The 26,290-nt window shown below is 32.0% G+C and overlaps 3 protein-coding genes across 3 annotated transcripts; 2 read left to right on the top strand and 1 right to left on the bottom strand.

Annotated features, from left to right (window-relative positions):
• The first annotated feature begins 303 nt into the window (after positions 1-303).
• LOC134281782 (multiple epidermal growth factor-like domains protein 11) lies at positions 304-5,985 on the top strand. The gene is made up of 6 exons (XM_062764210.1): positions 304-482; positions 3,629-3,853; positions 4,703-4,957; positions 5,064-5,198; positions 5,463-5,600; positions 5,954-5,985. Exons 1-6 carry the CDS (start codon positions 416-418, stop codon positions 5,983-5,985), a joined length of 852 nt encoding a protein of 283 aa, XP_062620194.1. The 5' UTR covers positions 304-415.
• Positions 5,986-5,988: 3 nt separating this feature from the next.
• LOC134281789 (uncharacterized) lies at positions 5,989-7,703 on the top strand. The gene is made up of 3 exons (XM_062764226.1): positions 5,989-6,145; positions 6,769-6,880; positions 7,000-7,703. Exons 1-3 carry the CDS (start codon positions 6,064-6,066, stop codon positions 7,157-7,159), a joined length of 354 nt encoding a protein of 117 aa, XP_062620210.1. The 5' UTR covers positions 5,989-6,063; the 3' UTR covers positions 7,160-7,703.
• Positions 7,704-7,981: 278 nt separating this feature from the next.
• LOC134281781 (cell death abnormality protein 1-like) lies at positions 7,982-23,921 on the bottom strand. The gene is made up of 10 exons (XM_062764209.1): positions 23,828-23,921; positions 21,270-21,512; positions 19,764-20,018; positions 19,494-19,610; positions 18,144-18,281; positions 15,857-15,997; positions 10,768-10,902; positions 10,456-10,596; positions 10,231-10,327; positions 7,982-8,455 (listed from the first exon to the last, which is right to left on the bottom strand). The coding sequence occupies exons 1-9, from the start codon at positions 23,877-23,879 to the stop codon at positions 10,245-10,247; spliced, it is 1,305 nt and encodes a 434-aa protein (XP_062620193.1). The 5' UTR covers positions 23,880-23,921; the 3' UTR covers positions 7,982-8,455; positions 10,231-10,244.
• Positions 23,922-26,290: the final 2,369 nt, after the last annotated feature.

The following is a 26,290-nucleotide window of genomic DNA, read 5'->3' as shown; positions in this document are numbered from 1 at the left end:
AACTGAAAAGATTTTTTTTTCAAACGAATATTCAACCAAATCGCGATTGGATGCCCTGTTATTTGACAGAGTTAAATTTGCTTCCCACAGAAAAGTCTTTATACGCATAAACACATATATGTTTTTGAAAACTCATTCGTTATTTAATTACCTGGACTCATATGACTCGACACTTATTTCGCCAATCAGATTTTATTATGAAATGTATTCAGTTAAGTTATGTAAAGTCACTGATCAGGAACACCTCATCAAATAAACATCATCTTCTGTTTAAAAAAAAGAGCATATGTATCTATTAAAAATGCTTCTTGGCTTTCTAAACCAGACGGTTTGTAAGAGCAGATTATGATTGCTATTTGTATAAATTTCGCCAATGCATGCGTTTTCATTCAGAGATTAGATTTATAGGATCTACATGCATGAACATGGAATGATGACGATCTGTTTTATAGTCATTGCCGTTGATTTTTCACATGAATATGGTAAGTAACTTTTACTTTTATAAACATTACCGGTACATTATAGTCCATGTACATTATTTAGCACACCAAATTTGAAATGCTTTTGGTATCAGGTTCAAACTAGGTGCATGAAGGATCATAGTACAAATTGAGATTTGAAAATAAGTTCAGGTGTCATTTTAATCCTTAGTGAAAAACTAGTTTAGAAAGGAAAGAACAGTACATACTCTCTCTCTCTCTCTCTCTCTCTCTCTCTCTCTCTCTCTCTCTCTCTCTCTGTGCATGAGTGAACAGGACGAGCAGGATAGTATTTAAAACTACAAACTGGAGGCCAAGCTCCTTGCATACGGAAGTTTAGTTTAACAAACTGAACTTATTATTCTATAAAATACCTCATAATTATTTTCGATTTATACCTTACGGAAACATTAAATAAAAATGAATATTAGAAAATGGTATTTTGTTGAACTCTTAACTGTCAATTTAAAATCTCATTAATCATGCACTGACTTTCTTCAAAGTTCGTTACACAAGTATAAATGTTACGTAATTCAGTGTGTCCGTGAACCCTTTCAACAACCCGAGTAGTTCTTACCTCTTAAGTCGAATAAGTTTTTATTGCTTAATGCCGGATAAGCACCATTTCAGCGGTATTTTGGTAAAAGTATTTATTATTTATCTCGTTTTTTTTTTAATATTGGGATTTCATTGCATGGTTCCTAGTTAACTTATTTATGTTCCGTTCGTTGCAGAATATCTTGCCGAGTTGACTAAGCTTGTTTTTTGACCAGACGAGCAGAACCAGTAATACAGTGTTAAATTAAAATAAAATGTCATTTATTCATAAAATGACGAATATGAAATTTATAAAAGTCATGGGGGTCAGAAAGGACTAGAAAAAATGACAGTGATATCTTCAATAAGTATTGTGCAGTCTGACCCCAAACAAACATACATAACCTAAAATAACATAAGAATAAACTTTTCAAATCCCCAAAAAGCACAAATTGCCTGGTCACAAAAAAGTGGAAAATGTAAAAAAAAAAAAAAAAAAAAAAAAAAACAGGCCATGCAGGTGAAAACAGTTGGAAACTGTTGCTTACAGTGTGTTCTAGGGCATTTAACAGTTGCTATAAAATGTTAGCTGTGATGGGAAAATGGACCCAATGATTGGCAACCATTGAGATGCCCTCATCTTAGAAATGAAGCAGCATTTATGATTTCCTTTGACAGACAAAGTTATTTAAAGAAAGCCGCGATCATTGTGGTATCATGAAAATGAATTATTTGATATGCAGGCGATTGACTTTTGAAACATGTAGCTTACCGTCTTAGCTTAAGGAGGAATGCCACACCAACTTTTTATTTTATAGATCTCTGAGTTAACCTTTTTAAACAATGGTTTCAGCATTGAAAGGCCAACATTAGCTCTCCATTATTTTATATGAATTTTTTTGTATTTTTTCAAAGAAAATGAAAAAAATTATTTAAATCCAAATTAGATGCTTTGTTGTAAAAATTTTGCTGTAAATGAATGCATCACATGAATACCTAATAAAATATGTAAAGAGAAGCCATAAAGATATTAAAATTTTTTAAATAAAAAAATATTTATGAAAATAAAACACATAATTTGTGAATATTTTTTAAATGTGTGGTTAAAATCTTCTTAAAACCAGTCACAACCGGGGAGAACATGTTCATTAATCATATTTATAAAAGAAATTGAAACGAAATGGCCAAATTTTAGAGAAATTAATTTTTTTTAATTTTGACCAATCCCGATCAAAATTAAGTTGATCCCAACCATAATTGTACAATTATTGGAAATAAATAACATTTTCCCAAGAACACTAGTCTGATTAGGTGTATTAAGGATTAAAACATTATTGAACCTGACAATAAAATAGATTTTTTCATTGTAAATACATGAAGAGGCAATAAATTATCATTTTATTGATTTTGTGTAAACTTTGATCGGGATCAGTTTAATTTGATCGGGTTAGGTCCAAATATTAAAAAAAATCAATTTCTCTAAAATTTCTCAATTTCGATTCAATTTCTTTATAAAATATGATTGACAAACATGTTGTCCTCAGTTGTGACTAGCTTTATGGTGTTTTTAACCATAGGTTTAAAAAATATTCACAAATAATGTGTTTTATATTCATAAATAATTTTTTATAAAAAAATTTAAAAAGTCTTACCAGCCTTTCTTTACATATTTTATTAGATATTAATATGATGCATTCATTTACAGCGAACTTTTAACTCGAAAACATCTTATTTGGATATAAATAATTATTTTCATCTTCTTTGAAAAAATACAAAAAAATTCATATAAAATAATTAAGAGCTAATATCGGCCTTTCAATGCTGAAACCATTGTTTAAACAGGATGACTCAAAGATCTATAAAATAAAAAGTTGGTGTGGCATTCCACCTTAAAAATACACTTTAAATAAAGACACTAAAAATGTATATGCGTTGTATTTGTTAGAATATATAGTCTGTCATACCGGTATCAAGTGACAAGTCTGTTGATTTATTGATACTTTTATTTCTTTTACCTTCCATTTCATTCGAGAATTTTAAACCCACATAGAAATGTCACCAAATAAAGGTAAAGGCCTTTATATTTTGACCTTTACATGGTACTTACTGCCTTTGAGAATGAGTGATCTTTATCGTGCCAACACCGGCCGTGACAAGGGACCTCGGTATTTAGGTGTAATCCGAAGGACCCCCTCGATATTTCACTTCAAGGTGCCAAGCAAAAGTCAGTTGTAATTGTGATTCTAACAAACGACTTTCTGGTAACGGAGCAAGCGCTCAACCGACAGCGCTATCGTGACGTTTGTTGCTGACATCAATGTATAATTGATAACCATATCATTTTATCTCCGATATCGGTAATATCTTAATTAGAGTGGTGACATTCTAATATAATGCATTTCTTCTTTTTAAAAAGAATGAGAACAATTCTATAATGCCGACATTTCTATCAAGTAATTTTTTTTTAATTGCGTGCGCATATGTTCCTTTGAGGAGGGCCATAACTTTTTTTTATGCACTGCTTATTCAAAAACCTTTCTGATTAATGTATTTAACAGAAGTAAAACATATTTCACTCGTAGAAAAAACATGGTAATATCATCTTTTTCTAGAGAACCTGGCGTTTGAAAAATCTACTTGGCAGAGTACAATCTATGACCCAACTGTTGGATCTGAAAAAGCTGTAGACGGTTTTAAATCAGATTTCTCGTATTCTGGAAAACAATGTAGTATTTCAAAAGATAACAAAAAGACTGCTACTTGGTGGGTTGACCTAGGCAGAATTTTAAGCATCAATAATATTGTTATCTACTACAGGACCGACGGAAATACGTGGAGTGAGTATATAATAAATTTGATTGTAAATAATATAAGGTCAAATACATGTAATACGAATATTGAAACATGTATGGAATTATCTCAAGGAAATAGTTCCTCATTTTATTTATGATAAAAAGAAAATCATACAGAAAATAGCAAAACTATAATGAAAAAAAGAAAAAAAACATAGTTATCAATATTGTTTTTCCAATTATTCTTGTATAGTCCGGGTTGTACAATTTTTCTAAGGAAAAAAGTAAACTCACGAAAGCTGAGAAAAAGATTTCCCAGTCAGTGTAATATTTAACGTGTTATATGGATTCCCTATCGTAAAGGAAGTTAAATCTGTATAAAATCTTGCGAATACTTGAGATGAAGATTTGTTAGATGAAAAGTATGGATTAATCAAAAGGACCTCTCATCTTAAATAGGAAAGGAATGGTGTCTTGAAAAAAAAAACAGCATTTCTTTCAACTACTGAAACATAAGAAATCCTTAGATTTTTTTTGGAAAAAAGGTTTTGTTTATCTATTCACCCACCCTTTGTGTTTATGTGGAAGATTAAGAATAATTCTTTATGTTATCTGTTGTTTTGATCTTTAGACCAGGAAACTTTTTCTTTACACATATGTTACACACATGGCAAAAGCAATGTATTTGACGCTCATTGAGGTACTCTTTCGTCAGAAGTAAGACATCAAATGATACCAGACATATTTAGAATCAAGCATTTTAAAGCATAAGATTTTGAGGTCGAAAACTCACCCCTACCAATCACAACCACGTAAAGTGTTGAACATTATAGAATAGATGAGAAACCGATAAAAGGTCCTATTATCTAACGATGTAAATTATGTTTTTTGTAGATGCTAGTAATTACTATACTGGTAGATTTCTTGGATTTTTTATTTATGTGTCCAATACAACAGACAGACATGTGGGGCATATCTGTTTCCACGATACATACTACACGAGAAGCACGATACCACCAATTGTCAATATAAGCTGCCCTATCCACGGACGATATGTCATTTACTACAATGAGAGACTTCCAGACATTCATTATCCTAGTGAATATTCTGCAGATGCATACATTGAACTTTGTGAGGTTGAAGTTTATGGTAAATTTCGTAATATTAAAAATGAGTAAACTTCGTATAGAAATGAAAATACATGAATAAACTTAATTGTTGTATACAAATATTCAATTTTGTTGTAAAATCTTAGGTTGTTCAATGCCTAGACGTTATGGACCAGATTGTTCGTTGCCGTGTCCTCTAAATTGCAAAGAATACTGCCATATGCAAACAGGGATATGTTTTGAATGTAAGCCTGGTAAAAAGGGTGCTTTCTGTGAGCAAGGTAAGTTTTTTTTATTAGAAGCTACTGCACGTCTAATATTCATAAACAAATAACATTTTGTCACAATTAATGTCTATTTGAATAAAAAATTGCAATCAAACTCTTGTAGATTGAAAGTTTTAAAATACATTAAATTTACGGTTGAAAAGAAAGAAAAATTATCATTTACTTACTTTAAGTAAACTTTAACGCATAGATGGGGAAAATATTTATTAAAAACAACTTTAACTATGGAGAATCTCTGCTATCTCTTTTGGTATTTAGATTGTGATGGAAGAACATACGGTTTAGGATGTCGTTTACTTTGTGGAAACTGTTTTAATTCAAAACAATGCCATCATGTAAACGGCAGCTGCTTTGACGGCTGTGACGCGGGATACAAAGGACCGCTTTGTAAAACAGGTGAGAGAGCTCTCCGATCATTGTTTTTGTGTACGAAAAGTATGATTTGGCATCAAACTTAATTCAGCTTTAATTTTAAAAAGACCATGCAGATCTGCATGCTAGAAAAGTGTTTCTCTTGTCTACTTCAGAATTTTGTACAATTCTTATACGCTGAACAAAAATTACACGTAACGTACATTTAAAAAAAATATCTTATATTGCCTTGACAAAATGTCGCTAATATTTCTTTATAACGGTTACATGCATCTGCATTTCAGCGATTAATACATTTTGTTTAATATAAGATTTATTATAAACGGATTTTAGTTTATCAAATACAGATACATATTCATTTATTTGTAACCTTACAGAAAAGTTGTTTTTAGCCCACTATAACTATTAGTTTTTTTCTTTAATTCTGGAGTGTGTACCGGGGGAATATGGTGTAAACTGTAATGAGAGGTGTAGTAAACATTGTTCAATGACCAACAAATGTAATCCTGAAACCGGGCACTGCGATGGCGGTTGTAAATCGGGATGGAAAGGACCATTGTGTGATGAAGGTGCATACCAAACACAATGACAGACAATACAACCATTTCCAGCCTAGTTTGGACTTTCAGTAAGGCATGGCATTCTCAGCACTACATGTTTACCGCTTGTCCAATAGCTGATAGATTCTCACTGGTCAAGAAATTAATAACATCAGGATATTTGAATTGTTGTTGAAAAGGATGAGACGACTTAAGCTCCACCTCTTCACAGATCGAAACAATGTTATTGGTTATTTGATACACTAATTGGCATTTGTCCGAATTTCTATCCAATATATATTTCACCAGTGTTGAAAAGCTGCGTAAATTTCAGAAGATAAATACGAAACTGCCACGCCTTACTGAAAGTAAAAATTTTAAAGCTGGATACTGTCCTAAATTTCCATTTTGTTTTATTGCATTGGTTAAATTGAAGACAACGAAAAAGGGAAAAATAGAGAAACAAAAGACTTTGTAATTAAATATATTATGTTTGTTGAAAATCAAAAAAAATAAAAAAAAAATAAAGTCCATTTTATAAAAAAAAACATAAAAACTCAGCATAATATGGTTCGTGTAATGCAATTTTGCCCCCCCCCCGCTCCCAACAAAATCGAGCAAATAATAATATTTGTTTTTTTTTTAACTTCTAGGTCCTAGAGAAGATGTGACCTACTGGCAATCCAGATTTTACGGAGTTCTTGCTGCTCTCTGCGTGTGCATATCTATGTTTATGATGTTTATAGTGGCTATGTTTCTGCGACGGTAGGTACGTTCACCACAAAACCGTTTTAAAATAGATCTTAAATAGATACCAGATTAGATAATGTTTCATTTATGGACCCTGTGATTAATTAAAAGAATGTATCATTTCTTTTTCTCAGACGAGGCACCAGTGGAATAGACAGGGAGAATAAAGCGAAAGACAATAAGGATGAACCATGTAATATTAATTTCACAGTGAAGGCCGAAGAAATTATTAATAACGGATATCAAGGACTAGAGGACCAGACCGAATCTTCTGCTTATGATTTTATCAGATAGTATTATTTTTTTAGATAGGATAAGTGTATTGACAATAACATGTTGTGTGAAGAAAATGAGTAATAATCATGCTCTTAAGTCAATTCAAACATGGAAATCGTGGACAGAGTGATTTGTTTTTAAATTCTGTTTTCTTTATTTTATATTTTTTTCTTAAACAGAAGTAGATCATGTGCTATTGAGGAAGCATCCAATGCCGGCCGCCCACACTTGGCAATGCTAATGATCTCGAAACAATGGGAAAATCTAGAGAATAAAAATTGACTTGACAATTTTTACGACATGTATTTCAAGACAGAAATACATGTCAAATACAGAATTACATGTGATTGGATTAGTTAAATTTCTTTTAAATGCCTAGCTCCTTTCCAAGTAAATTTAAGTATAGTGTTTTAAATATGCAATCAAGTAAAGTACGCCGTAGCAAAAAGTAAATTTTGATCATAAAATTGTCTTATGCTACCTGTCAGTGATCAATATGACGTGTTAAAATGCGTTCAGTAAGATATTTACTCGAATTATTAAACAAGAATGTGAAAGTACATTATTATTTGGTTACTCTTCACCCCTGTGTTTGGAACCTATTCGTTTTCGGTGCTCCGCAAATAAGAAATCCCATGGTGTTCAAAGTAGCTCTAAATCTGACGGAAGCTTTGTCGAGAGTGTTCAGCGATATACGAGAATGTTACTAGGAAGTGATTACAATGCATGGAACTATTTTTTACCCAAATCAGCATCAGCAAAACAGCATCGGTATCCAGCTAGCATCAGGATCAGCATTTATATTTTTCATATGAATTAAGGAGGCAACTTGTCATGGTGAAATGAAGGAATTCACTAATTTATAATCAGAAAACATTATATGAAATAACAATCGTAGTAATTATACATTTTTGTTTACTCAAAAGTTGTAGTCATGTTCAGTAAGTGCCTTAACCCAATAACTGTATATCAATCTACTTTACACTAACAACTTTATATTAAGTGCCTCACCAAGTACAGGGTTGCGATAATAAAGCTATAAAGTAAAACATGACGTGTTATTCGTTAGTTAACGCTGGACGTGGCACTGTATAGCCTGAGGCTTTCATATCGTCAAGCTGTAAGTTATTCTTTGAGTCATTTATATCCATGTTACTGGAAACAGTTTTAAGGTCAAAGCCCTGTGACTTATTATATGCATGACCATCTCCATTCTTGGTATCTTGATGAACAACGTACAATTGATTGACGGTTGTCGAACAACCTTCTTTACACGTGTTTTTGTCCTGTTTTTCTTTTTTCTTTCTTTGAACCCTATCAAAATAAAACCATGAATGTGTTATTCTTTCCCTGAGCAAACAAATTCACATTGTTTTAAAATTAAAATTTAATTAATATCTATATATTTTTTTCTAAATATCATATCAGAAAAATCCATTCATTCATATTCATTCATATATCATTCTGGCGTCTTTCATAAATAAATGCATCTGGCAATATGTAAGTATAATCTATGCAGTTATGTTTGTTGATTTGTGCTGCCAATGAGGTATTCCGTGCCAACTACGAGGGTTGATGCATTTATGTATAGATAACACTCTGAGATATTAGAAAATTATGCATTTAAGGGCAAATGATACAAACTTTTGTTAAAAAAATGAAAATAACAATGTGAATCGTGTTTCACTGAGAAAAATTAAAAAAATGAATAACTTCCATAAAACGTATAAAATTAGTTTTTAGTGTTCATTATTTTCCAAAGTAGCCTTCTCTGATTTTAAGGCATATCTACCAAGGTTGTGCCAATGCGCGAATCACATGATCCAGGTGGTCACATGACATGCTCTGAAGCATCCTGTTCCACGCAAAAATATTTTTCCGAGTCTTTTTTATCTTAGCATTCAAGTTGCTTTTTATAACAAGAACAGACCATTTGTCAGAAATGACAAAATGTCGAGAAAAGGATGGCTGGATAAGGATATATTTTCCCAGAAAGAACATGGTGACCATCACGACCCGATTCCTCAATCCCAGAAACGTCGTTTATCCAATATGGATATAGTAGTAGGGGCCTTCTTTCTATCATATTTAATATGTTTAAGGTATAAATTAAACGATATTTTAGGGATTCAATAATATAATTGTTACTATATTCAATCATGTTTCTATTTGTAACTTCGTAATTTTTCATGACAAATTGTTTTACAAAGGATACATATCCACCGCTTGCGTTCTCTGGGCTACAAAACGAACGTTATTCTTAACCATCTCCATCCATTGACTTAAACATTCAATCAAATTTATGATTGAACGTCTGGCAAGTCTGTTGTCTTCATAATCCTAATACAAAATATTATAAGATACTTCAAAGAATTTTCAAGTGATACGTTAAACTTTACAGCCGTTCGTTGCTCGAGTAAGACTTTGACAACCATTTTTCGTCAAGAGTCACCTACATATTGACGTCATTTTCACACTGTTACGTCACAATGATGGAAAAGCATTACTTTTCATATGCTATTTATAGAACATGTGCACATGTGTGTCAAATTTCATTTTGATCTGAATCGTAGTTTTGTAATTATAGAGATAGTTCGCGAACTTTTTGATTACCCCTCGCACGTTTCAATGGTTTTTAGTATTTTATTTTAAGTTTCACAAATATGGACTTGGAAGTGAAAAATAAATGAATAGATGAATAAGGATGGTTTTTATAAAAGATTTATCACTTTTTTTTATTTTCTAGAAATTTGTTATTTTATCTTTTGCAATGGAATAAGGCCAAAAATATACCAATCCAAGCATCTTTTCTTTTATTTGCATCATCTGTCCATAATTGTAAGATGGGAAGTTTACCTATAGGGAATCATTATTTTCCAATTGACCCTATTCTTGTCGTTTTTTTCTTTGTACAATATTTATCTAATTCGAATATTTCTATTTTCTTTAGATATTAAAGCATTCATCACGCCATTTAGTACCCAGTAGATCACTCGTCAAACTTCGGAAAATGCAATTTAAAATAATTTGTTTTGTATAATATGTTCAATGGAAAAATACTGAATACAAATGTAGTATATAAGACTGACCTTTTAATACATATTTAGATAACTAAAGCCACGATTACAGCTATACAGATCAGCAAAGCAACAAGGACACCATAAAATCTTGATCCGTCAATTTCCTCTGAGAATTGAAAAAAAAATAGTACAAGAGAATCATTCCATCGGTTTACATTCGAAACATAAAATTAATGCTGCAGAGTTAGGCATGCTAAATGATCAATGTATACTTGGTAACTGAAAAACGTCTACCTTGCATGCATGTAAAACCTTTCCATCCAGCAGTACAGCCTTTGTTACAATGTCCAGTCACGTGGTGACAGTCATGTGATGTTTTGCAGAAAATGCTGCACTCCTGTTTGCAGTCGTCTCCATAAAATCCTGCATCACACACTGTTAGTTAAAGAATTAAAATATAGTTTTAATATCTTCATATTTAAAATGTTTTGGTTTTTCCCTTCAAACACCTAAATATCAATTCTGATACTGGAAGCTATATTCTATATTTAAGGGAAAAAGTAATTACGCGATTGTTTGTTTTTTTAGGAGTAAGATTCGAATTACCTTGTTTACAAAATGTTCCTTGATATCCTTCCTTACATCCTTCTTCGCAGGATCCATTTAAATGCTGACAAGTTGAGAACCGACAAAAGCCGCATGAATGAATGCAGTTTTCACCGTACTTATTTTCTTTGCAAACTAATGGAAAGAGATTTGATAGAACCAATTCAACATACCATTATGTTCACTTATTAGGCTCTACAAGTCCTAAAGAAATGCATATGCATTCCTGAAATTAATGATACATTTAAGGACAGATGATATAAAAAATGTATGCCCGGATTATATATATCTTTTACCTAATTTCGTTGTAAATGTTGCAACTAATACATTTCTAAGAAAAAAATGTGAATCTTCTGTGATATTCAAAATCTATCCCTCTGCAACCATCTTTTTTATTCTATTCCAAAATTATTTTTTCACTTCAAATTCAATTTTTGTGCAACTTTGAATAAAAGATTGAAACTTATCATTTAATTCATTATAAGATTACTTGTACTGTTATTTTCAAAATTTTAAACAACTTTTTTTTTTTTTTTTTTTTGTATAATCTGTAATTTAAATTTCAAAATTATTTACGGTTGCGCAGCAAATTAATTTTTAGCACACAATAATTGCCGATATTTGTCGGTTTTGTCCCTTTGTAGAAACATAGGTGGCGCCACGACCGTTTAGGTTCAACAACACTTCCGGTAGCATGTAAACACGTCAAATCTGTTCAACTGTCAATGGTATACCGATGTTTTCTAGGATTCCCAAGTGTTTGAGTTGTTGTTAATTATGCTTTCCTGTAGATAAAAAGCTGGGGAAACGTTAGGTATCAAAAAACTCGCTGACTTCAGACACCTGTGGTGGTGTGCCACATGCTTTCGGGGAGACGTTCATCTCTGCAACATCAGAAGGTATGTTCCTCATTTAGCTTTTTTTCGTATTTAAAAAGTTTTTTTAACTTTAAAATTAATATTTTCTCACTATATCCTGTAAAATATGTGTCGTTTTCACATGTTTTCATGATGGGGGAGGGGGGGGGTGTGCATTGTCAAACGTATCCGTGCTGAACATTATAATAAATTATTAAACTATGAACAGATATAAATCAATAATCGTTTAATTGTGAAAAGCTACAATACGAGTCTAAATGCATTTAATTAGTTTTTATTCTTTTATTATATATTGTTCTATGTTGATCTAAGTACTAATACTAAAGAGACCAAAATATACATAACTTCATGATATTAAAATTTCACACTCATGTAACACATTATTTTATTCTGTAAATTTATAGCTTTCTTGATCATTATGCGATCAGTATCATTAAAGGTTTAAAAGGCCTTTGTTGCAACCACTATTGAAATAACGACCACTATTGAAATAATTATATCAATAGTGGTCGTTATTTCAATAGTGGTTGCAACAGGCCTTGATACCAATACCCTGATCTTTCCAATTTTTGCTTGGAATTGAGGAAGATTTAGCATAAAGCAGAAGAAGTACACAGTTGGACTGTATATTTAATAAGGTATGTAATTAGAATACCTAGCGTTGTCAAGGATTACCATCTATTTAAATTATTCAGCAGTTTACTTGAAAATTTTGGGACAAATCTGTAATCTTGGGGTCGGAGATTTTGATATGTGAAAAATATTGGCCTACACTTTAGCTTCCATGTTAGAATTTAAAAGAAAAAAAAAAATGTTTAAAAACCTGTTGTTTAACATTGGGGCTTTAATTATTTTGACCCCCTACGGACCTTTTAAAATCCCGTCATTTATCTTTATTTGGAGATACAAGGGCATTATCTATTCATAATTTATGAGATAAAAATTGATAATTAAATCTAATGTAAATTCGGTATTTTTAATGTTTTAGGAATTGACTGAAATATCAAGAAAAGCAGACACTCCCACAAGGTGGCCTTTTGCCTCGAAGGAGAATCCGAGATTGATGAGGAAATTAACCACTGAATTAAACTTAGACTCATTTTACATCAGATTAGCCTCAGCAGTATATTATGATAACAATATGTTATGGATTTGAAATGGTGTAAACAATCATGACAGTTTTCTACAAAGATAAATGGAAGGATTCCTTAAAAAAACATGGATGTAATTCTTAATTATGATTGAACATACTTGATAGGACTTGAAAGTCTAAGATGGCTTAAGTTTGAAAATTAGGTACAATATTTTAAGTGTATGATTTGTAATTCAGCATATGGCATATTTTAGTTGTTTTTGCACATGTCATTATAAGAAAACAATAATAGATATAATGAATAATAAAATTTACTATATAACTGTTGTCTAAAATTATTTGAAAAGTTTTTATTGGGTAATTTTTTACCTCTGATTAAAATCAGATCTTTGTTACCCAATGAATTTCTAATGGTCGCTACAATCTTTGATATGTACAGCGACCATCAGAAATTGGGAGCGTAACAAAGATCTGATTTAAATCAGATTGTGGGCACTAATGCACACTCCTATTTAGAATTCTGCAGTAATATATTTTTCAAAATTTTTATACAATATTTAGCAGAAATTACTTACAGGTTGTTTGGTTTACTCACACCCATGACATAGTCACATTAAGAAAAAAAACTTTGAAGAGTGACACTGCGTATACTGGGAAAGAATGTTTCATAGGAATGCCAATAATTATATGATCCTTAAAATGTTAAAAAATCTAATTGATTAATGGTAATCTTGATAACGTTGGTGGTACATGTAAGAGCCAGAGGAATATTGCATTAGTCATTTAGAGAAAGGGACTTGGATGTCCTTGTCAATATCTTTATAAGTTTGACTAGATCACCGGGACTTGCTCCCGGTGTGTAATATTTTATTTATATTCAAACATCATACTTGTCTAGTATATGGTAATAATAAAACAATGTGTTGTTTTATTATTACTGTTATGTTTTTTTTTTTAATAAATAAATTATTACACGCCGGGAGCAAGTACCTGTGCTAGATCTGACAAATCTTGGCACCTTCACTTCTTCCCCATCTCTCTCTCTCTCTCTACATGTTCGGTTACCAAATTATTTTCAATAAAAATAAAATTTTCATGATTTTTTTATTCTATGAAACACTTGACTTCAGAAAAATGTAAACCAAACGAAATATTTTTTCCCTTGTTTAATTTCATACAATGAGTACTCAGGTACAGGTACTAGGGGTGTCCACGCTACACTCAGCGTCACCGTATATCTATATGCGTCCCAGGCATTACCAGCTGATTACTACGTATGCATGTGTAATGTAAACATCACTTGTTTAACCGTTGAAAAATAAAGTAGGACGAATAAAAATATGTAACAATAACAGTGAATTTATTTTCTAATGTTCATAAAATATTGTAAATGCAGGTGTGCTTCTTTCCGATCTATTTTTATACCCTTTATCAGTGTTTATTTTAAGGTAAACGCGATTGCTATCTGACGGAGGAAATTACGATTATAATCTCAAAATACGGAACAGACCTTTCCACAAGCTCCAATTTCGATCGAAGTATCGTGCACGTCGCCGATGTTATTCCTTTTTGATACTTTAAGACACCAAATACCGTAATCAGTCATTTTATAACGTATATTTTCACAACAGTTGATACCTTGGGATATTGAAAGTGATCTCTAATCGCGGAGGTAAAAGGAGAGTTGAACTTTAACGGTGCATACGCCACCTATATTCAGGGGCGGGTAATTTGAAGTTTTATTTGCAATTGATATCTACGAGGGGCGTTCAATAAATAATGTCATTAGCTCGATGACATACAACATAGAAGTCATATGACATAAAGCTTGACTTTCTCTCATTATTGAATCTTTAATGAATTTATAACAGTTTATGTGACCACTTTTCATCACATAGTTTTTTCGTGAGAAGCTGGGAAACAAGGGCTATTCGAGACACTGCATTATAAATGAATGGTAAAGAATCAGTAAACTAGAGTGGAAATTAAAGCTACATTAAAGCAGCTGTAAAACTTGTTAAAAATCCCAACGAAATATTCACAGAAATATGTGACATTTACAGCAACCGATGCCTGTTTTATAGACAAATTGGCAGGTGGATTTCAAAGATAAAAAATTATATAATGGACATCAAAAATGGGTACCCTCCTTGCCAACAAAAATTATAACAACTTCTGTACTGTTTGCCAAATTTCAACAAAAAAAAATTTTATGTTTTACGATTGACTTTAAGACGCATAGCAAATTTGATAGACATCATATCGGGAGTAGTTTACACTGTTTTTAAGAAACGTTTGACAGTAATTAAGCTTGGTACTCTAAGGTCACCCTGTATTTTGAAAAATGAGTGAAAACGACAGCGTGTACAAAAGTCTTAACAATTATTTTGAAATACCAGTAATTGTAGTAATCCACGTTTGTTTTATATTCAAACAGATATTGGAACATGAATCTATTACTTAAAACCATTAAAACAAAATTTTCCATAAGATATACTTGATAAAAACGGCGAAGGTCTGTTAAGAGCAAAGGTATGCAAGAGCACAAAAACAGATTTATATGCAATTTTCTTAAATATTAGTGGTATTATTGTTCAAATTTGTATTCCGGGAGACGGTTTAATATCTGGAGGTGTCTAGAAAGCAGTTTTTTGCAAAGAAATCAAAGGTTTATCAGAGTAAGGACCCAGAATCAGGAATCCACTACATTGAATTTCTTCTTGACAGCGTTTAAACCCGCATGCCCTAAAGAGTAAAGGGGTTTACGGGATAAACAGAAAGTTAATGTTATTTCACATTAACAATATTTGCCAGATCTTTGACCTTTTGACTTGTTTCTATTTCCAAACTTGAATAAAACACCTTTCAGAAGGAAAAAACAAGTGCAGGAAATCATTGGATCTGCCATTTTCCAGTATACTAAGGGTTTTACCCAAAAATGAGTTCTAAAAACAATCAGAAATTGGATAAAAAATTTTACGGACATGTGGTTGAATTAAAATAGATTAATAAGTAAAATCATGAAGACTAAATCATTGAAAAGCGTCGTTTGCTTATTTCTGAGCCCCAATGACATTATTTATTGAACGCCCCTCGTATCTGCAAACAATACATGTACCATCATAGCATCGAGCTCCCTCCCAGCCTGGTTGACATCCACCCTCACATTCTCCTGTGGCTCTGTTACATTGATATGGCACGCCACAGTTAACATTACATTTATGTTCACAGTTAATTCCAAATCTTCCATCCGAGCAACCTAAGAGAAGATTAATGACATTCATAACAAATAAATTTACAGCATAGCAATTTTTTTACGGTCTCTCTATTTCTAGTCTTGATCATTATGGATCACAAGATCTTATCAAAATAAACTGCTGAAAAACATACTTTTTTTAAAAAAAAAAATTATAAACAACCATTCCTACGATTAATTAAAGTCCAGTCATGCGGATTTTATTGACACATGCTTTTTCAATAAAATGCACTCGTATTTTTTTTCCTTGTCATTTGCATTTTTTGGTGAAAAGATTGATTGATTGATTGATTGTATATTGTTTAACGTCCCTCTCGAGAATTTTTTCACTCATATGGAGACGTCACCGTATGTCGGTGAAGGGCTTCAAATTTTGACCTTTACTCGACACTCAGGGCCGTTGAGAAGTGAGGGATCTTTATCGTGCCAACGCCTGCCACTGACACGGGGCCTCGATTTTTAAGGTCTCATCTGAAGGACCCGCAACTTTCACTTCAAAGTTCCGAGCGCATGGTGAAGGAACAGTTGCTACCCATTTTATCGACTAGGTCAGTTGCGGCCGAGATACGAACTCACGACCTCCCGATCACGGAGCGAGCGCTCTACCGACTGAGCTACCGTGAACGGTTTTTGTGAATTTTGAAAAGAAAACACATTCTGATTGGTATCCAATGACATGTCTTGCCAAAAAGAACACGAATGAAAAAAATTAAAGCGCTGGTCCTAAAAATTCAAAAGTTGTGGCCAAGGTTAAAAATTTTAAAAAGTTGGTCAAACTTCAAGGTCAAGGTCAGAGGGGAAAAGGTTCTGTTATCAAATTACAAGTCTTGTTACAATGACTAAATATGTAATATATGAAAGCACTAGGCCTAATGCTATAAAAGTTATGGTTAAGGTTTACTTTTTAAAAGTTGGCCAAAAGTAAAGGATCAAAGTTCTTAGTATCGGTTAAAGTGTCCTCTCACAAGGATTACATACGTGAAGCATGACTTCCTTATCCCTTACATGTACAGTTCAAAAGTTATGGCTAAGGTTGAGGATTTTTTCAGAAGTACGGAAATCTGTGAGGTCAAGGTCAAAAGATCAAATGCATATGTGAAGTATAAATGTCTTGGTATTATCTACTGTTCAAAAGATATGACCAAAGTTAAAGTTTAAATAGTTTTTGCAAAGGTGGGTCAAATTCTAAGATCAAGGTTAAAAGGTCAAATTTAGTGATTTCCAAAGAAAGGCCTTGTCACAAAGAATACACATGTAAATCCCTGAAACTTCGTCTACAGGGGTATAAAACATGAATGACTATTATTAACTTTTGGCTAGATTTTTAAGAAGAAAATTGGAATCTGGTATAAAAAAAATGTAGGTCTTTCGTTCATGTTGCTGTGTATATTTTGTGACTTGATGAACAGAATAACATTGAACATCTAATACATGCGAAATATAGTATATAAAGGCCTTTATTTTCGACAAGTCTATTTGGTGGTAAATAATGGAACAATGCAACATTTTTATATATTAGCAATATCAAAGTAAAATCAAAAAATAAAAATAATAATAATTAAGATAAGCAACATTGCTTTCATTCAACATAGGCATATATAAGAGATAAATAAGTTTGAAGTTATTGTTAAATCAAATTTCAGGATAATTTAATTTTTATCATAATTTCTAATGAACTGCAGTTACCTGCATTATACCTTATAGCTAAATAAATATTATTATCTACGTACGATATCAGAACTAGTGTTTACTCTTTGCATTCTTTAAACCTGCCTGTTTTGTTATCACTGGCATATATCGCCGGGCAAAGACCATCTCTGATTGAGCTGGTTATCTTGCATACCTTTGTTTACATTTTAATACTGTTGCATGCATTAGTGTTTGTTTGTAAACTGCGACTGACCTGTGCAGGTGTTGAAAATCTGCTATCTTACTCTCCTACACAAAAAATTACAGAGTATTTTTTGGTTGCTAGCGACCGATGTGTACCATATACTCCACTTCTGACGATTGATTACATTGAACAATGTGTAAGTGAGTGGCTTTATATGTATTGACCCTCAGATATAACGCGAAATCGGTCAAGTGTGGTTCAGCTAATTTTTTTACGAATCGTGTTTAGCTAAAATAGGATTATGATTTAAATTACCAGATTTACACAATTCTCCCTCAAATCCAGAGTCACAGCCCTCAAGACAAGAACCATTGACGTGATTACATTGTTTGTAACCCAGACAGGCTCCACATTTCTGTCCACAACCTTGACCATATCTGCCACCATCGCATTCTATCGAGAAAACAGAATACCGTTACATTTAAAAGGGCATAGAATTTTGAACCACCAATACTATTTCATTTGCTGACAAGTCATATCGTATAAACAAAAGAATATGCTAAGTGATGACTATAAGCAAGATTGTTGATTTCATGATAATATTGATATTATTGTTATATCAACACTCTTGCAAATAGTTTGCCTCTTTCTTTGAAGTTAGTTGGCCCCTTTACATGTAACATGCCCTTTCGAATCTTATTGTAAGGCATGCTCCCCATTTGCAGGTGATAAAAATTGACTGCTACTGTATATAATGACCAATGTTGAAGATTAAAAAGATTAAACCACCACGTTTAACATTAAAAAAATTAAAACCTTAGTGATAAGTTATCATTCGTCGTATTCCGCCAGTAAAATAGTTAAATACGATACAGATGTGTCAGACTTTTTTTGTTTCATTTCAAGTTCATTTGCATATACCACATATCCATATGAATGGACATAAATATTGTATATTAATAATACTTCGTAGCTATATATGTATATAAATGTCGAGTTGAAGGCTCCATGATGTTTTTTATTATTCTAATGCATACGTTTTAAATCTGCTTCATTTCATGAAAATAGGGGAAAATAATAGTTTCTGAAGAATTGAATTTGTGGTTAAATGATGATATGTATCTGAAATTTTAAATTTCATTGCGGTTTGGAATTCTTGGTTCCCTTACAGAACATGAAAGAAAATAGATTACATCTGAAATCATTATTTCACGGAATACACCCACTAATATTTCTCAGACTTTTATATAGATATACAGAAGTAAAAACAACTCAAAAGGTAAAGCATTTAAAATTATTTTCAATTTTTCATACATACACATGTAAATTTTAAATTGGAAAAAAAGTTAATTACATATAATATATCAATTGATTATATTTTCATTCACATTCTAGTAATCCTTGAGTATTCTTTCGTTTAGAAACAATAAGAATAATCAGAATCTGTCCTACCTATTCTTGTTCGAATTGTGTTTTAGCTAATTACGGTAAGGAATTATATATATTTAACAGCTACTTATATTCTAGCACATCAATGATTGTTTGGGGATTGGGGTAGGGCTGGCATACTTTAAAATATTCAAGATGCTATAAAATTAATGGAGTAGGCAACAACTTCGTTAATTCATCGCGAATGGAGAATAATACGTGGTCTGGTTGACTTACGTAATTTGCATTGACAACTTAGACAAACACCCGTCTCAATGTGACAGTAGCCACTTTGACAGTTCTTAGGACAGGGAAGGGAACAATTCCCTCCATAGTATCCCGTATTGTTGCAACCTAAGATTAAAGGTTTGAGAATTCTATATTCCTGGGAACAAAAGTTTAATTTATATAATGTAAACATTCCAATTTCAAAATTTTTACGGTGGATATTGATAGAGAAGCAAGCCAATATATGATTTGCATGAAAACGATTTACAAGAAGCATACCATTCACTTCCACTTCACACAATTCAACGTGAGCATCTGATGAATACTGCCTGGAATAAGGCGAGTTTTGTGGTCTCTCGTTATAGTATATGACATATTGGCCATGAACAGTGCAATTTATATCAACGATAGCTGGAATTGTTTTTGTAGAGTAATTTGTATCGTGAAAACATAGATGACCATCTAATCTGTCTGTTGTGTTAGAGATATAAACATAAAATCCCAAAAACCTTGAGGTGAATCCATTCGAAGAACCTAAAAAATAATATCAATTGGTTAAAATTGTTGCCGAAAATGTCTTGCAGGAACTTTTATACAATGCAGAAGTGGGATCTAGTGACGAGAATTGGAATAAAACTACCATACACATCCCCGATTCACAAGAATACCGCATGTTAATCTCGTTTATATAACGATTTGATTGTCAAATACGGAATTTCCTGTTGGGACCCGGGTTAGAATATTCCTCAGTACCCCCTTGCTTGTCGTAAAAGGCGACTAAATGGGGCTGTCCTTCGGATGAGACTGTATAGACCTATAGGCCCCGTGTCACAGCAGGTGTGGCACGATAAAGATCCCTCCATGCTCAAAGGCCGTAAGCGCCGAGCATACGCCTAAATTTTCATTCATTCACCAGCAATGGTGACGTCTCCATATCAGTGAAATATTCTGGAGAGAGACGTTAAAAATTATACAATCAATCAATCAAATACGGCAAAAAATACCTAATTAGTTTTTTGAGACTACACAGACCAGTGAATTTAATTCTTTTGCATTCATCAATACTTCAAAGACTTAGTATTTAGATAAATTAAAAACTATTGTCTGTTACAATTTTATTTTTGAAGAAAGTCACTTTTCTCTATTTTGATGAAAATCGGTCCAGAATTACAACCTTAAATATGCATACATCAAACAAATTGATTTCCTCTGTGTCTAAATAACTTGATTGAAAGGTTAGCTTGTTGGAAATCTAGAAGGAAAAAAATGAGATTTTTACTTGTTTGAATTTGAATGTTTTTTTATGCTGCACGTACAGGTAGATGTTCTTGATCATCTGTTGAAACGGTTTTAACTGAATGTTAATTGAATGATCTTTCCAATCGCCATTTAAAGTGTCATTATACGTCTTTTTTTACAAGACATTGTTTATTTTCTAATTAAAAAAATAATTTTTAGTGAGGTTATGCTCTTACAATATTTAAATTGGTACTTTCAATTTATGAAGTTTATTTTTATATATGTTTGATTTTTATTTAAATCAGTTCACCAGGTGGAATTGTTTCAGGGTTGTTTTTACATGAACTATATATTTCAATTCCCTATAAAAAAAATAATTTGTCATAATAGTTAAAAAGTATGTTCAATCTTACTAATATCTATGTTTTAAAGTCACTTTTATTCCTTCACATCAGTGCTAACAAAATCTAATTCTTGCACACACGTCGTAACCTTTTTCATCTTAAACAAAATAGCGATAAATGTATATAAAAGAGCACAAAGTACCCCAATCGTTGTTGTCCGTCCTGTAATATATCCTTATATCATGAATACTGTGGATGGACGTCAGGTTTACCCACCAGGTGGCGTCTTTGTATCCATCCGCTGATATTGCACATTGACCGCCGAACACCGAGAGGTCAGCTTTAAGACCATCAACTGCATTGCTTGAGTCAAATGTGTCTCTCCGATACTTAGGAATGCTAAACTCATGGGTTTCGTATGAAGGTTTATTTAAGGCGATGTTTTCTGCAAATTTATATTGGAAATATATATTCTAGTTCAACGTCGTAATAATAATAAAAAAAACGCATCTTTAAACTGGAAAAGCAAAAAGGAAACTTTGTCACAATATCAAAATATTGCTTAAATCGCAAACATTTTTCATTTACATTTTAGAGTGTTTTATTTGCACGCATCGATGCTCACTAGATAAAAGTACATGTAAAGTAAAACTGGATGATGTGCATACCGGCATGTTGTTCAGTTCTGCGTAATATTTTAGCCATTTAATTGGTTTCTTTGATTTCTCTTTTACTCCTTTATGTGTGTTTGAAAAACCTTGTCCATTCCAGATTTTAACTCTTCAGTTACAGGCAGCTATTTAAAGTATCAAGGGCTTATAATAATAAATGCAAATTATCTCCTCTTATCCGACCAATTATTTTTACATGTGCATATGTCTGCTTGGGTTGGTAGACATGTCTCGCTTCGAGGGATTTTTTTTTCCAGTTAATATAATTGAAGATCTTTTGTTTTTGTTTTGTTTTTTATCAAACGTAACAAAAGCTCAAAAAATTAACAAAAAATGGAAAACTCCCAAAAAAACATTTACAGTTTTCTACTTTCGTTTGGTTTGCACGATTTGAAAATCGAATTATTTCATATAATAAAAAGCGCACATAAGTGCATAGAGAAAATATTACTTATTTTGAGAGATTATTACGTCACGCCGAAACTCTCTCCGACGTTACCGTGAACATTCTTGATGCACTTCTGCTGCGTTTAACTAAGATTTTTAAACGCTTTGACCAGCATGCTTTTTAAGAATAGATGATACAAACAAAATGTCACAACTTTTTGAAATAACAACTTTTGTCATGTTTTAAGGAATTAAATCAATATATTATTCAATTATTCAAAGTTGCATAAAAATTGAAATTAGGGTTAAAAAATTGTATAGAATAATAAGGATGGTTTACAATTTCTTAATTTTCTAGAAATTTATCCTTGCATCATTTTCAATGAATTTAGGTCAACAAAAAGATGCCAATCCATTCATCCATTTTTTATTTGTATTATCTGTCCTTGAGGTAAAATTGTGGGATTCTTAATACAGTAGTTGTACAGTGAATGAAAGATATGGATACATTACGAACAGTATTCAAGATTAAATGTCCATAAAATGATACAAAATAGTGGCAGAAAAAAACAGACCTCCAAAACATCAGAGGTGGGAACAGGTTCCATTGAATAGTTCACACACCCTGTCTACTGGTTAAACCCGCCGTGTGCTCCTTGTCATGATCAGAAATAACGGAAAAAAATAACTAAGTGTATAAATAATATACTAACAAATTGTATGAAAAACGCCAAGTAATATTTGATCTTCTTCTTGTTTCATTAATTCGATAGTCAATAATTTAACTTGTTTTAAAAATTGCATATGTAGAGCATGCCCTGCGTATCGAATCAACTGATATACATAAACTTCATATGCAGGTGAGGAAGGTATATTGCTGCATAAGGATGGAAAGTTGACGATAGCAAAACGAAATTCATCACGTTTTTCATACAGCTTGGTAGTTAGATTACCATTGACGTCAACTTCAATTGAAACATCCAAATATGAATTATAAGTGAATGATAAAACTCTGCCATTTACTTAAGTTAGATTGTCGTTTTATATACGTGGCCTCTTTTTTATTTGATATTAAAATCCTTTTTTACTAAAACTAAAAAGTTAATAAGATGAATATTTTTGACACACCAATATTCTATTTTCAGATTTCTTTAAATTAGAAATGACATTCCCTGGTTTGACATCTTTTGATTTTTACCATTGATTATACTTAGTCAAAAAAAAATATTTACTGTAAATTTTGACACAATCGTGTCAATTTCATAGGACTTTAAGACTTGAGTTTAATGTCTTTAAATGCAATATGATAACTTATATGATAATTTTTTATCTTTGTGAAATGTTTTTGGTTAAATGTAAGTATTTTTTTCATAATTAGTATCCTTGTTTTGGTAGAAAAGGGTGATTTTTCTTATTTTTAAAGTAAACATCCGCTTTTTAATCACAGCGCTTAAAATCAAGAGAACTCAAAAGTTAATGAAAATTTGCAGACACATCAACAGCAGCTTATTTACATATTTGAATATTTCTGAAGTAATGAGTTGCTAATTTTTGTACATATCTTTGGATAAATTCAGAAGAAGATATGAAATACAATTCATATACTTACGAGACGAACTTATCATAATTTTATCCAAAATGATTCTGGAAGCGATACAACTTGAAATTTACATAATCTACTTTTTAAAATCATAATTCGTACCATATCCGTATGTGATGTGTAGAACTTTAAATATCAAAAATGCCCGAAACATGACTACATCAACTTAGATACATGCATGCATGTAGATAAATATGTATAAGTTTGAGTTGTCTGTCAGCTGATATAGTATAAAATTATATATAAAAAACCGATAACAGTGTTTAAATAGCTGGTTACGTGGTGTTTTTGACAGATAAGCTATAATCTGAAATATACTTCTTTGCTGTTTGATTTCCTTCGTATGAACAATCTAAACAGGTGCAATACAATGTCTTAATAGTCCTATTCATACAGATCATTACGGAAACACGTAATAAGATACTGTAAATCACTTTTTATTCGCGAGAATTTTATTTTCGCGTTATTACGCGAAACAGTGTGCTCGCGAAACTTTGATTCTCGCTTAAAATAGTATTCCTTAAGATTATATCGAGCAATAACCACAATTCGTGAAAAATTTGTCTCGCTTATCAAGAGTCAATGACTATCTCGCGAAAATAAGGTGTCGCGAAAATTTAGTGACCTATAGTTCTGAAGCGGATAATCCCGCTTGCTCAAAACATATATCAATTACAATTCTACATGTACGAGGGGGTATCATAAAGTCCGTTGCCGGACGTAAAAACATAACGGCGACGGCGCCAGCTGATCACACATGTATAATGCCGTTTAAATTTTATAATAATTTCTCAAATGATGAACGTATCATACTAAAAAATTCAATATGTTTTTTTTTTTTTTTTGTTTTGTTTTTTTTTTGTTTTACGTTCCTTTTAAATTTTGAAAAGCACAGATTACATAAGTACTATATGTAATTCTATAGCTACAGTCTACGAACTTTTTGATAACCCCTCGTACATGTACATGTAACTAAGAGATGCTTAGAACAACGTATGTAAATTAAAACATTATAATTTTGCTTGATATAAAAAAATCAATGCTAGTTTTGGATTCTAAAAAGCTTTTCTTTTCACTGGGAAAGAAACAATTCATGTCGAATACCACTCCCACTAGATGGATCATTTTTCTCTATCTTACTTTATATGTTTCATTGAGATATTATGGAGACAACGAACAGTATTCAAACTCAGATTCATTGCGCAGTGTCTATTCAACAGATGCAAAGTTAAGAATTGGTCCTTAAGTCTCGGGTTCGAATCCCACTATGGTTCATGGAGTCCGGATCATCGGATGAAATCCTATAAACCAAGGTCCATTTTCGTAGTAAGTGCAGACACGAAAAAGATGATTTCCCTGATAGATGGCCCTCAGTGTCGATTATAGGATAAAATTTGCATCTCTCCATCGGCAGTTGATGGCGTCTCCCTATGAGTGAAAACTTCTTGAGAGGGACGTTAAACAATGGCGTCTCCCTATAAGTGAAAAATTCTTGAGAAGGACGTTTAACAATCAATCAAACAAACAAAAATCAATAAATTCATTAAAAAACAGAAAATAGGAGCAGAGCAAACAAGGACCTCCCACACATCAGAGGTGAAACATCAGCAAGCAATTGTCTATAATTGTCACAACCTTGTGATCAATGTGACACATCTGGTTGTAAAGGATGCCTCGAATGTTTATTTTTTACATGGATATGTACTTAATAATTAAGGTAATTGTATTGTAAATGTTTCAGCATTGAAAATGTTTGAGTTGAAACAAAAAATGAGACAAAAAAATGTGGTGAAAAAAGAATAGTCTACAGATAGTTTCTGTAGTTTAAGCTTTATCAGATTCCGATGTAATCAGGGATAATTTACTTCTCAGGGGACTAGAATACCGATTGTGATGTCTGTCAAGCAAAGAATTGAGAAGTTATCTTGAATTTGCTACGTTTAAAACCCTGACCTCTGATCATAATCGACACGGACTCTTTTCATCCAGGGAAACAAAAGAAAGTTAGAGAACAGCCAGATATAGATTTCTAAAGAAATTTATTAAAAACACTTATTTACACAACTGTCAAACATTTTTGCAATAATGTACAAGTTATATTTACACAGGAAAGGTAATGCTTTTTCCCCTAACTTGAATTTAAACTACCTGATTCCTATCATGCAGACCAATGCACAAAAAGAATGAAGTTATGTCAGTTCGACAGATATTTAAAGACTTGTTAAACAAGAAATATTCGTGTATTTTACTTCCTTGATTTCCAAAGTCGTATGGATAGAGTGGTAATGAAAATGCATGTATCATTTCTAATATATTTTACTTTAGCAACTAGATGTACTTACGCATATGGTAAGTCATGTTTTTAGTTAATTTTAACCTTTATTTTCACGATACGAAAATTTACGTCAGCTCATTTAATAACTGCGTAAAAATTTTTTTTTTTCAGACCAGAAAGTTTATCTTGCACTATTTACTTAACTCATTTTACTGCATGCACATAAGAAAAAAACAAAAAACGTTTCAATCGTTGGAATGGCTAACCCCTTCTCTAAGTTGATGTTAATA

The sequence above is a fragment of the Saccostrea cucullata genome, unplaced genomic scaffold, assembly GCF_032062105.1.
Source record: "Saccostrea cucullata isolate Sc308-1 unplaced genomic scaffold, CSIRO_AGI_Scuc_v1 ctg774, whole genome shotgun sequence".
Lineage (NCBI taxonomy): Eukaryota > Metazoa > Mollusca > Bivalvia > Ostreida > Ostreidae > Saccostrea > Saccostrea cuccullata.
This window is presented reverse-complemented; position numbering and strand designations above follow the sequence as displayed.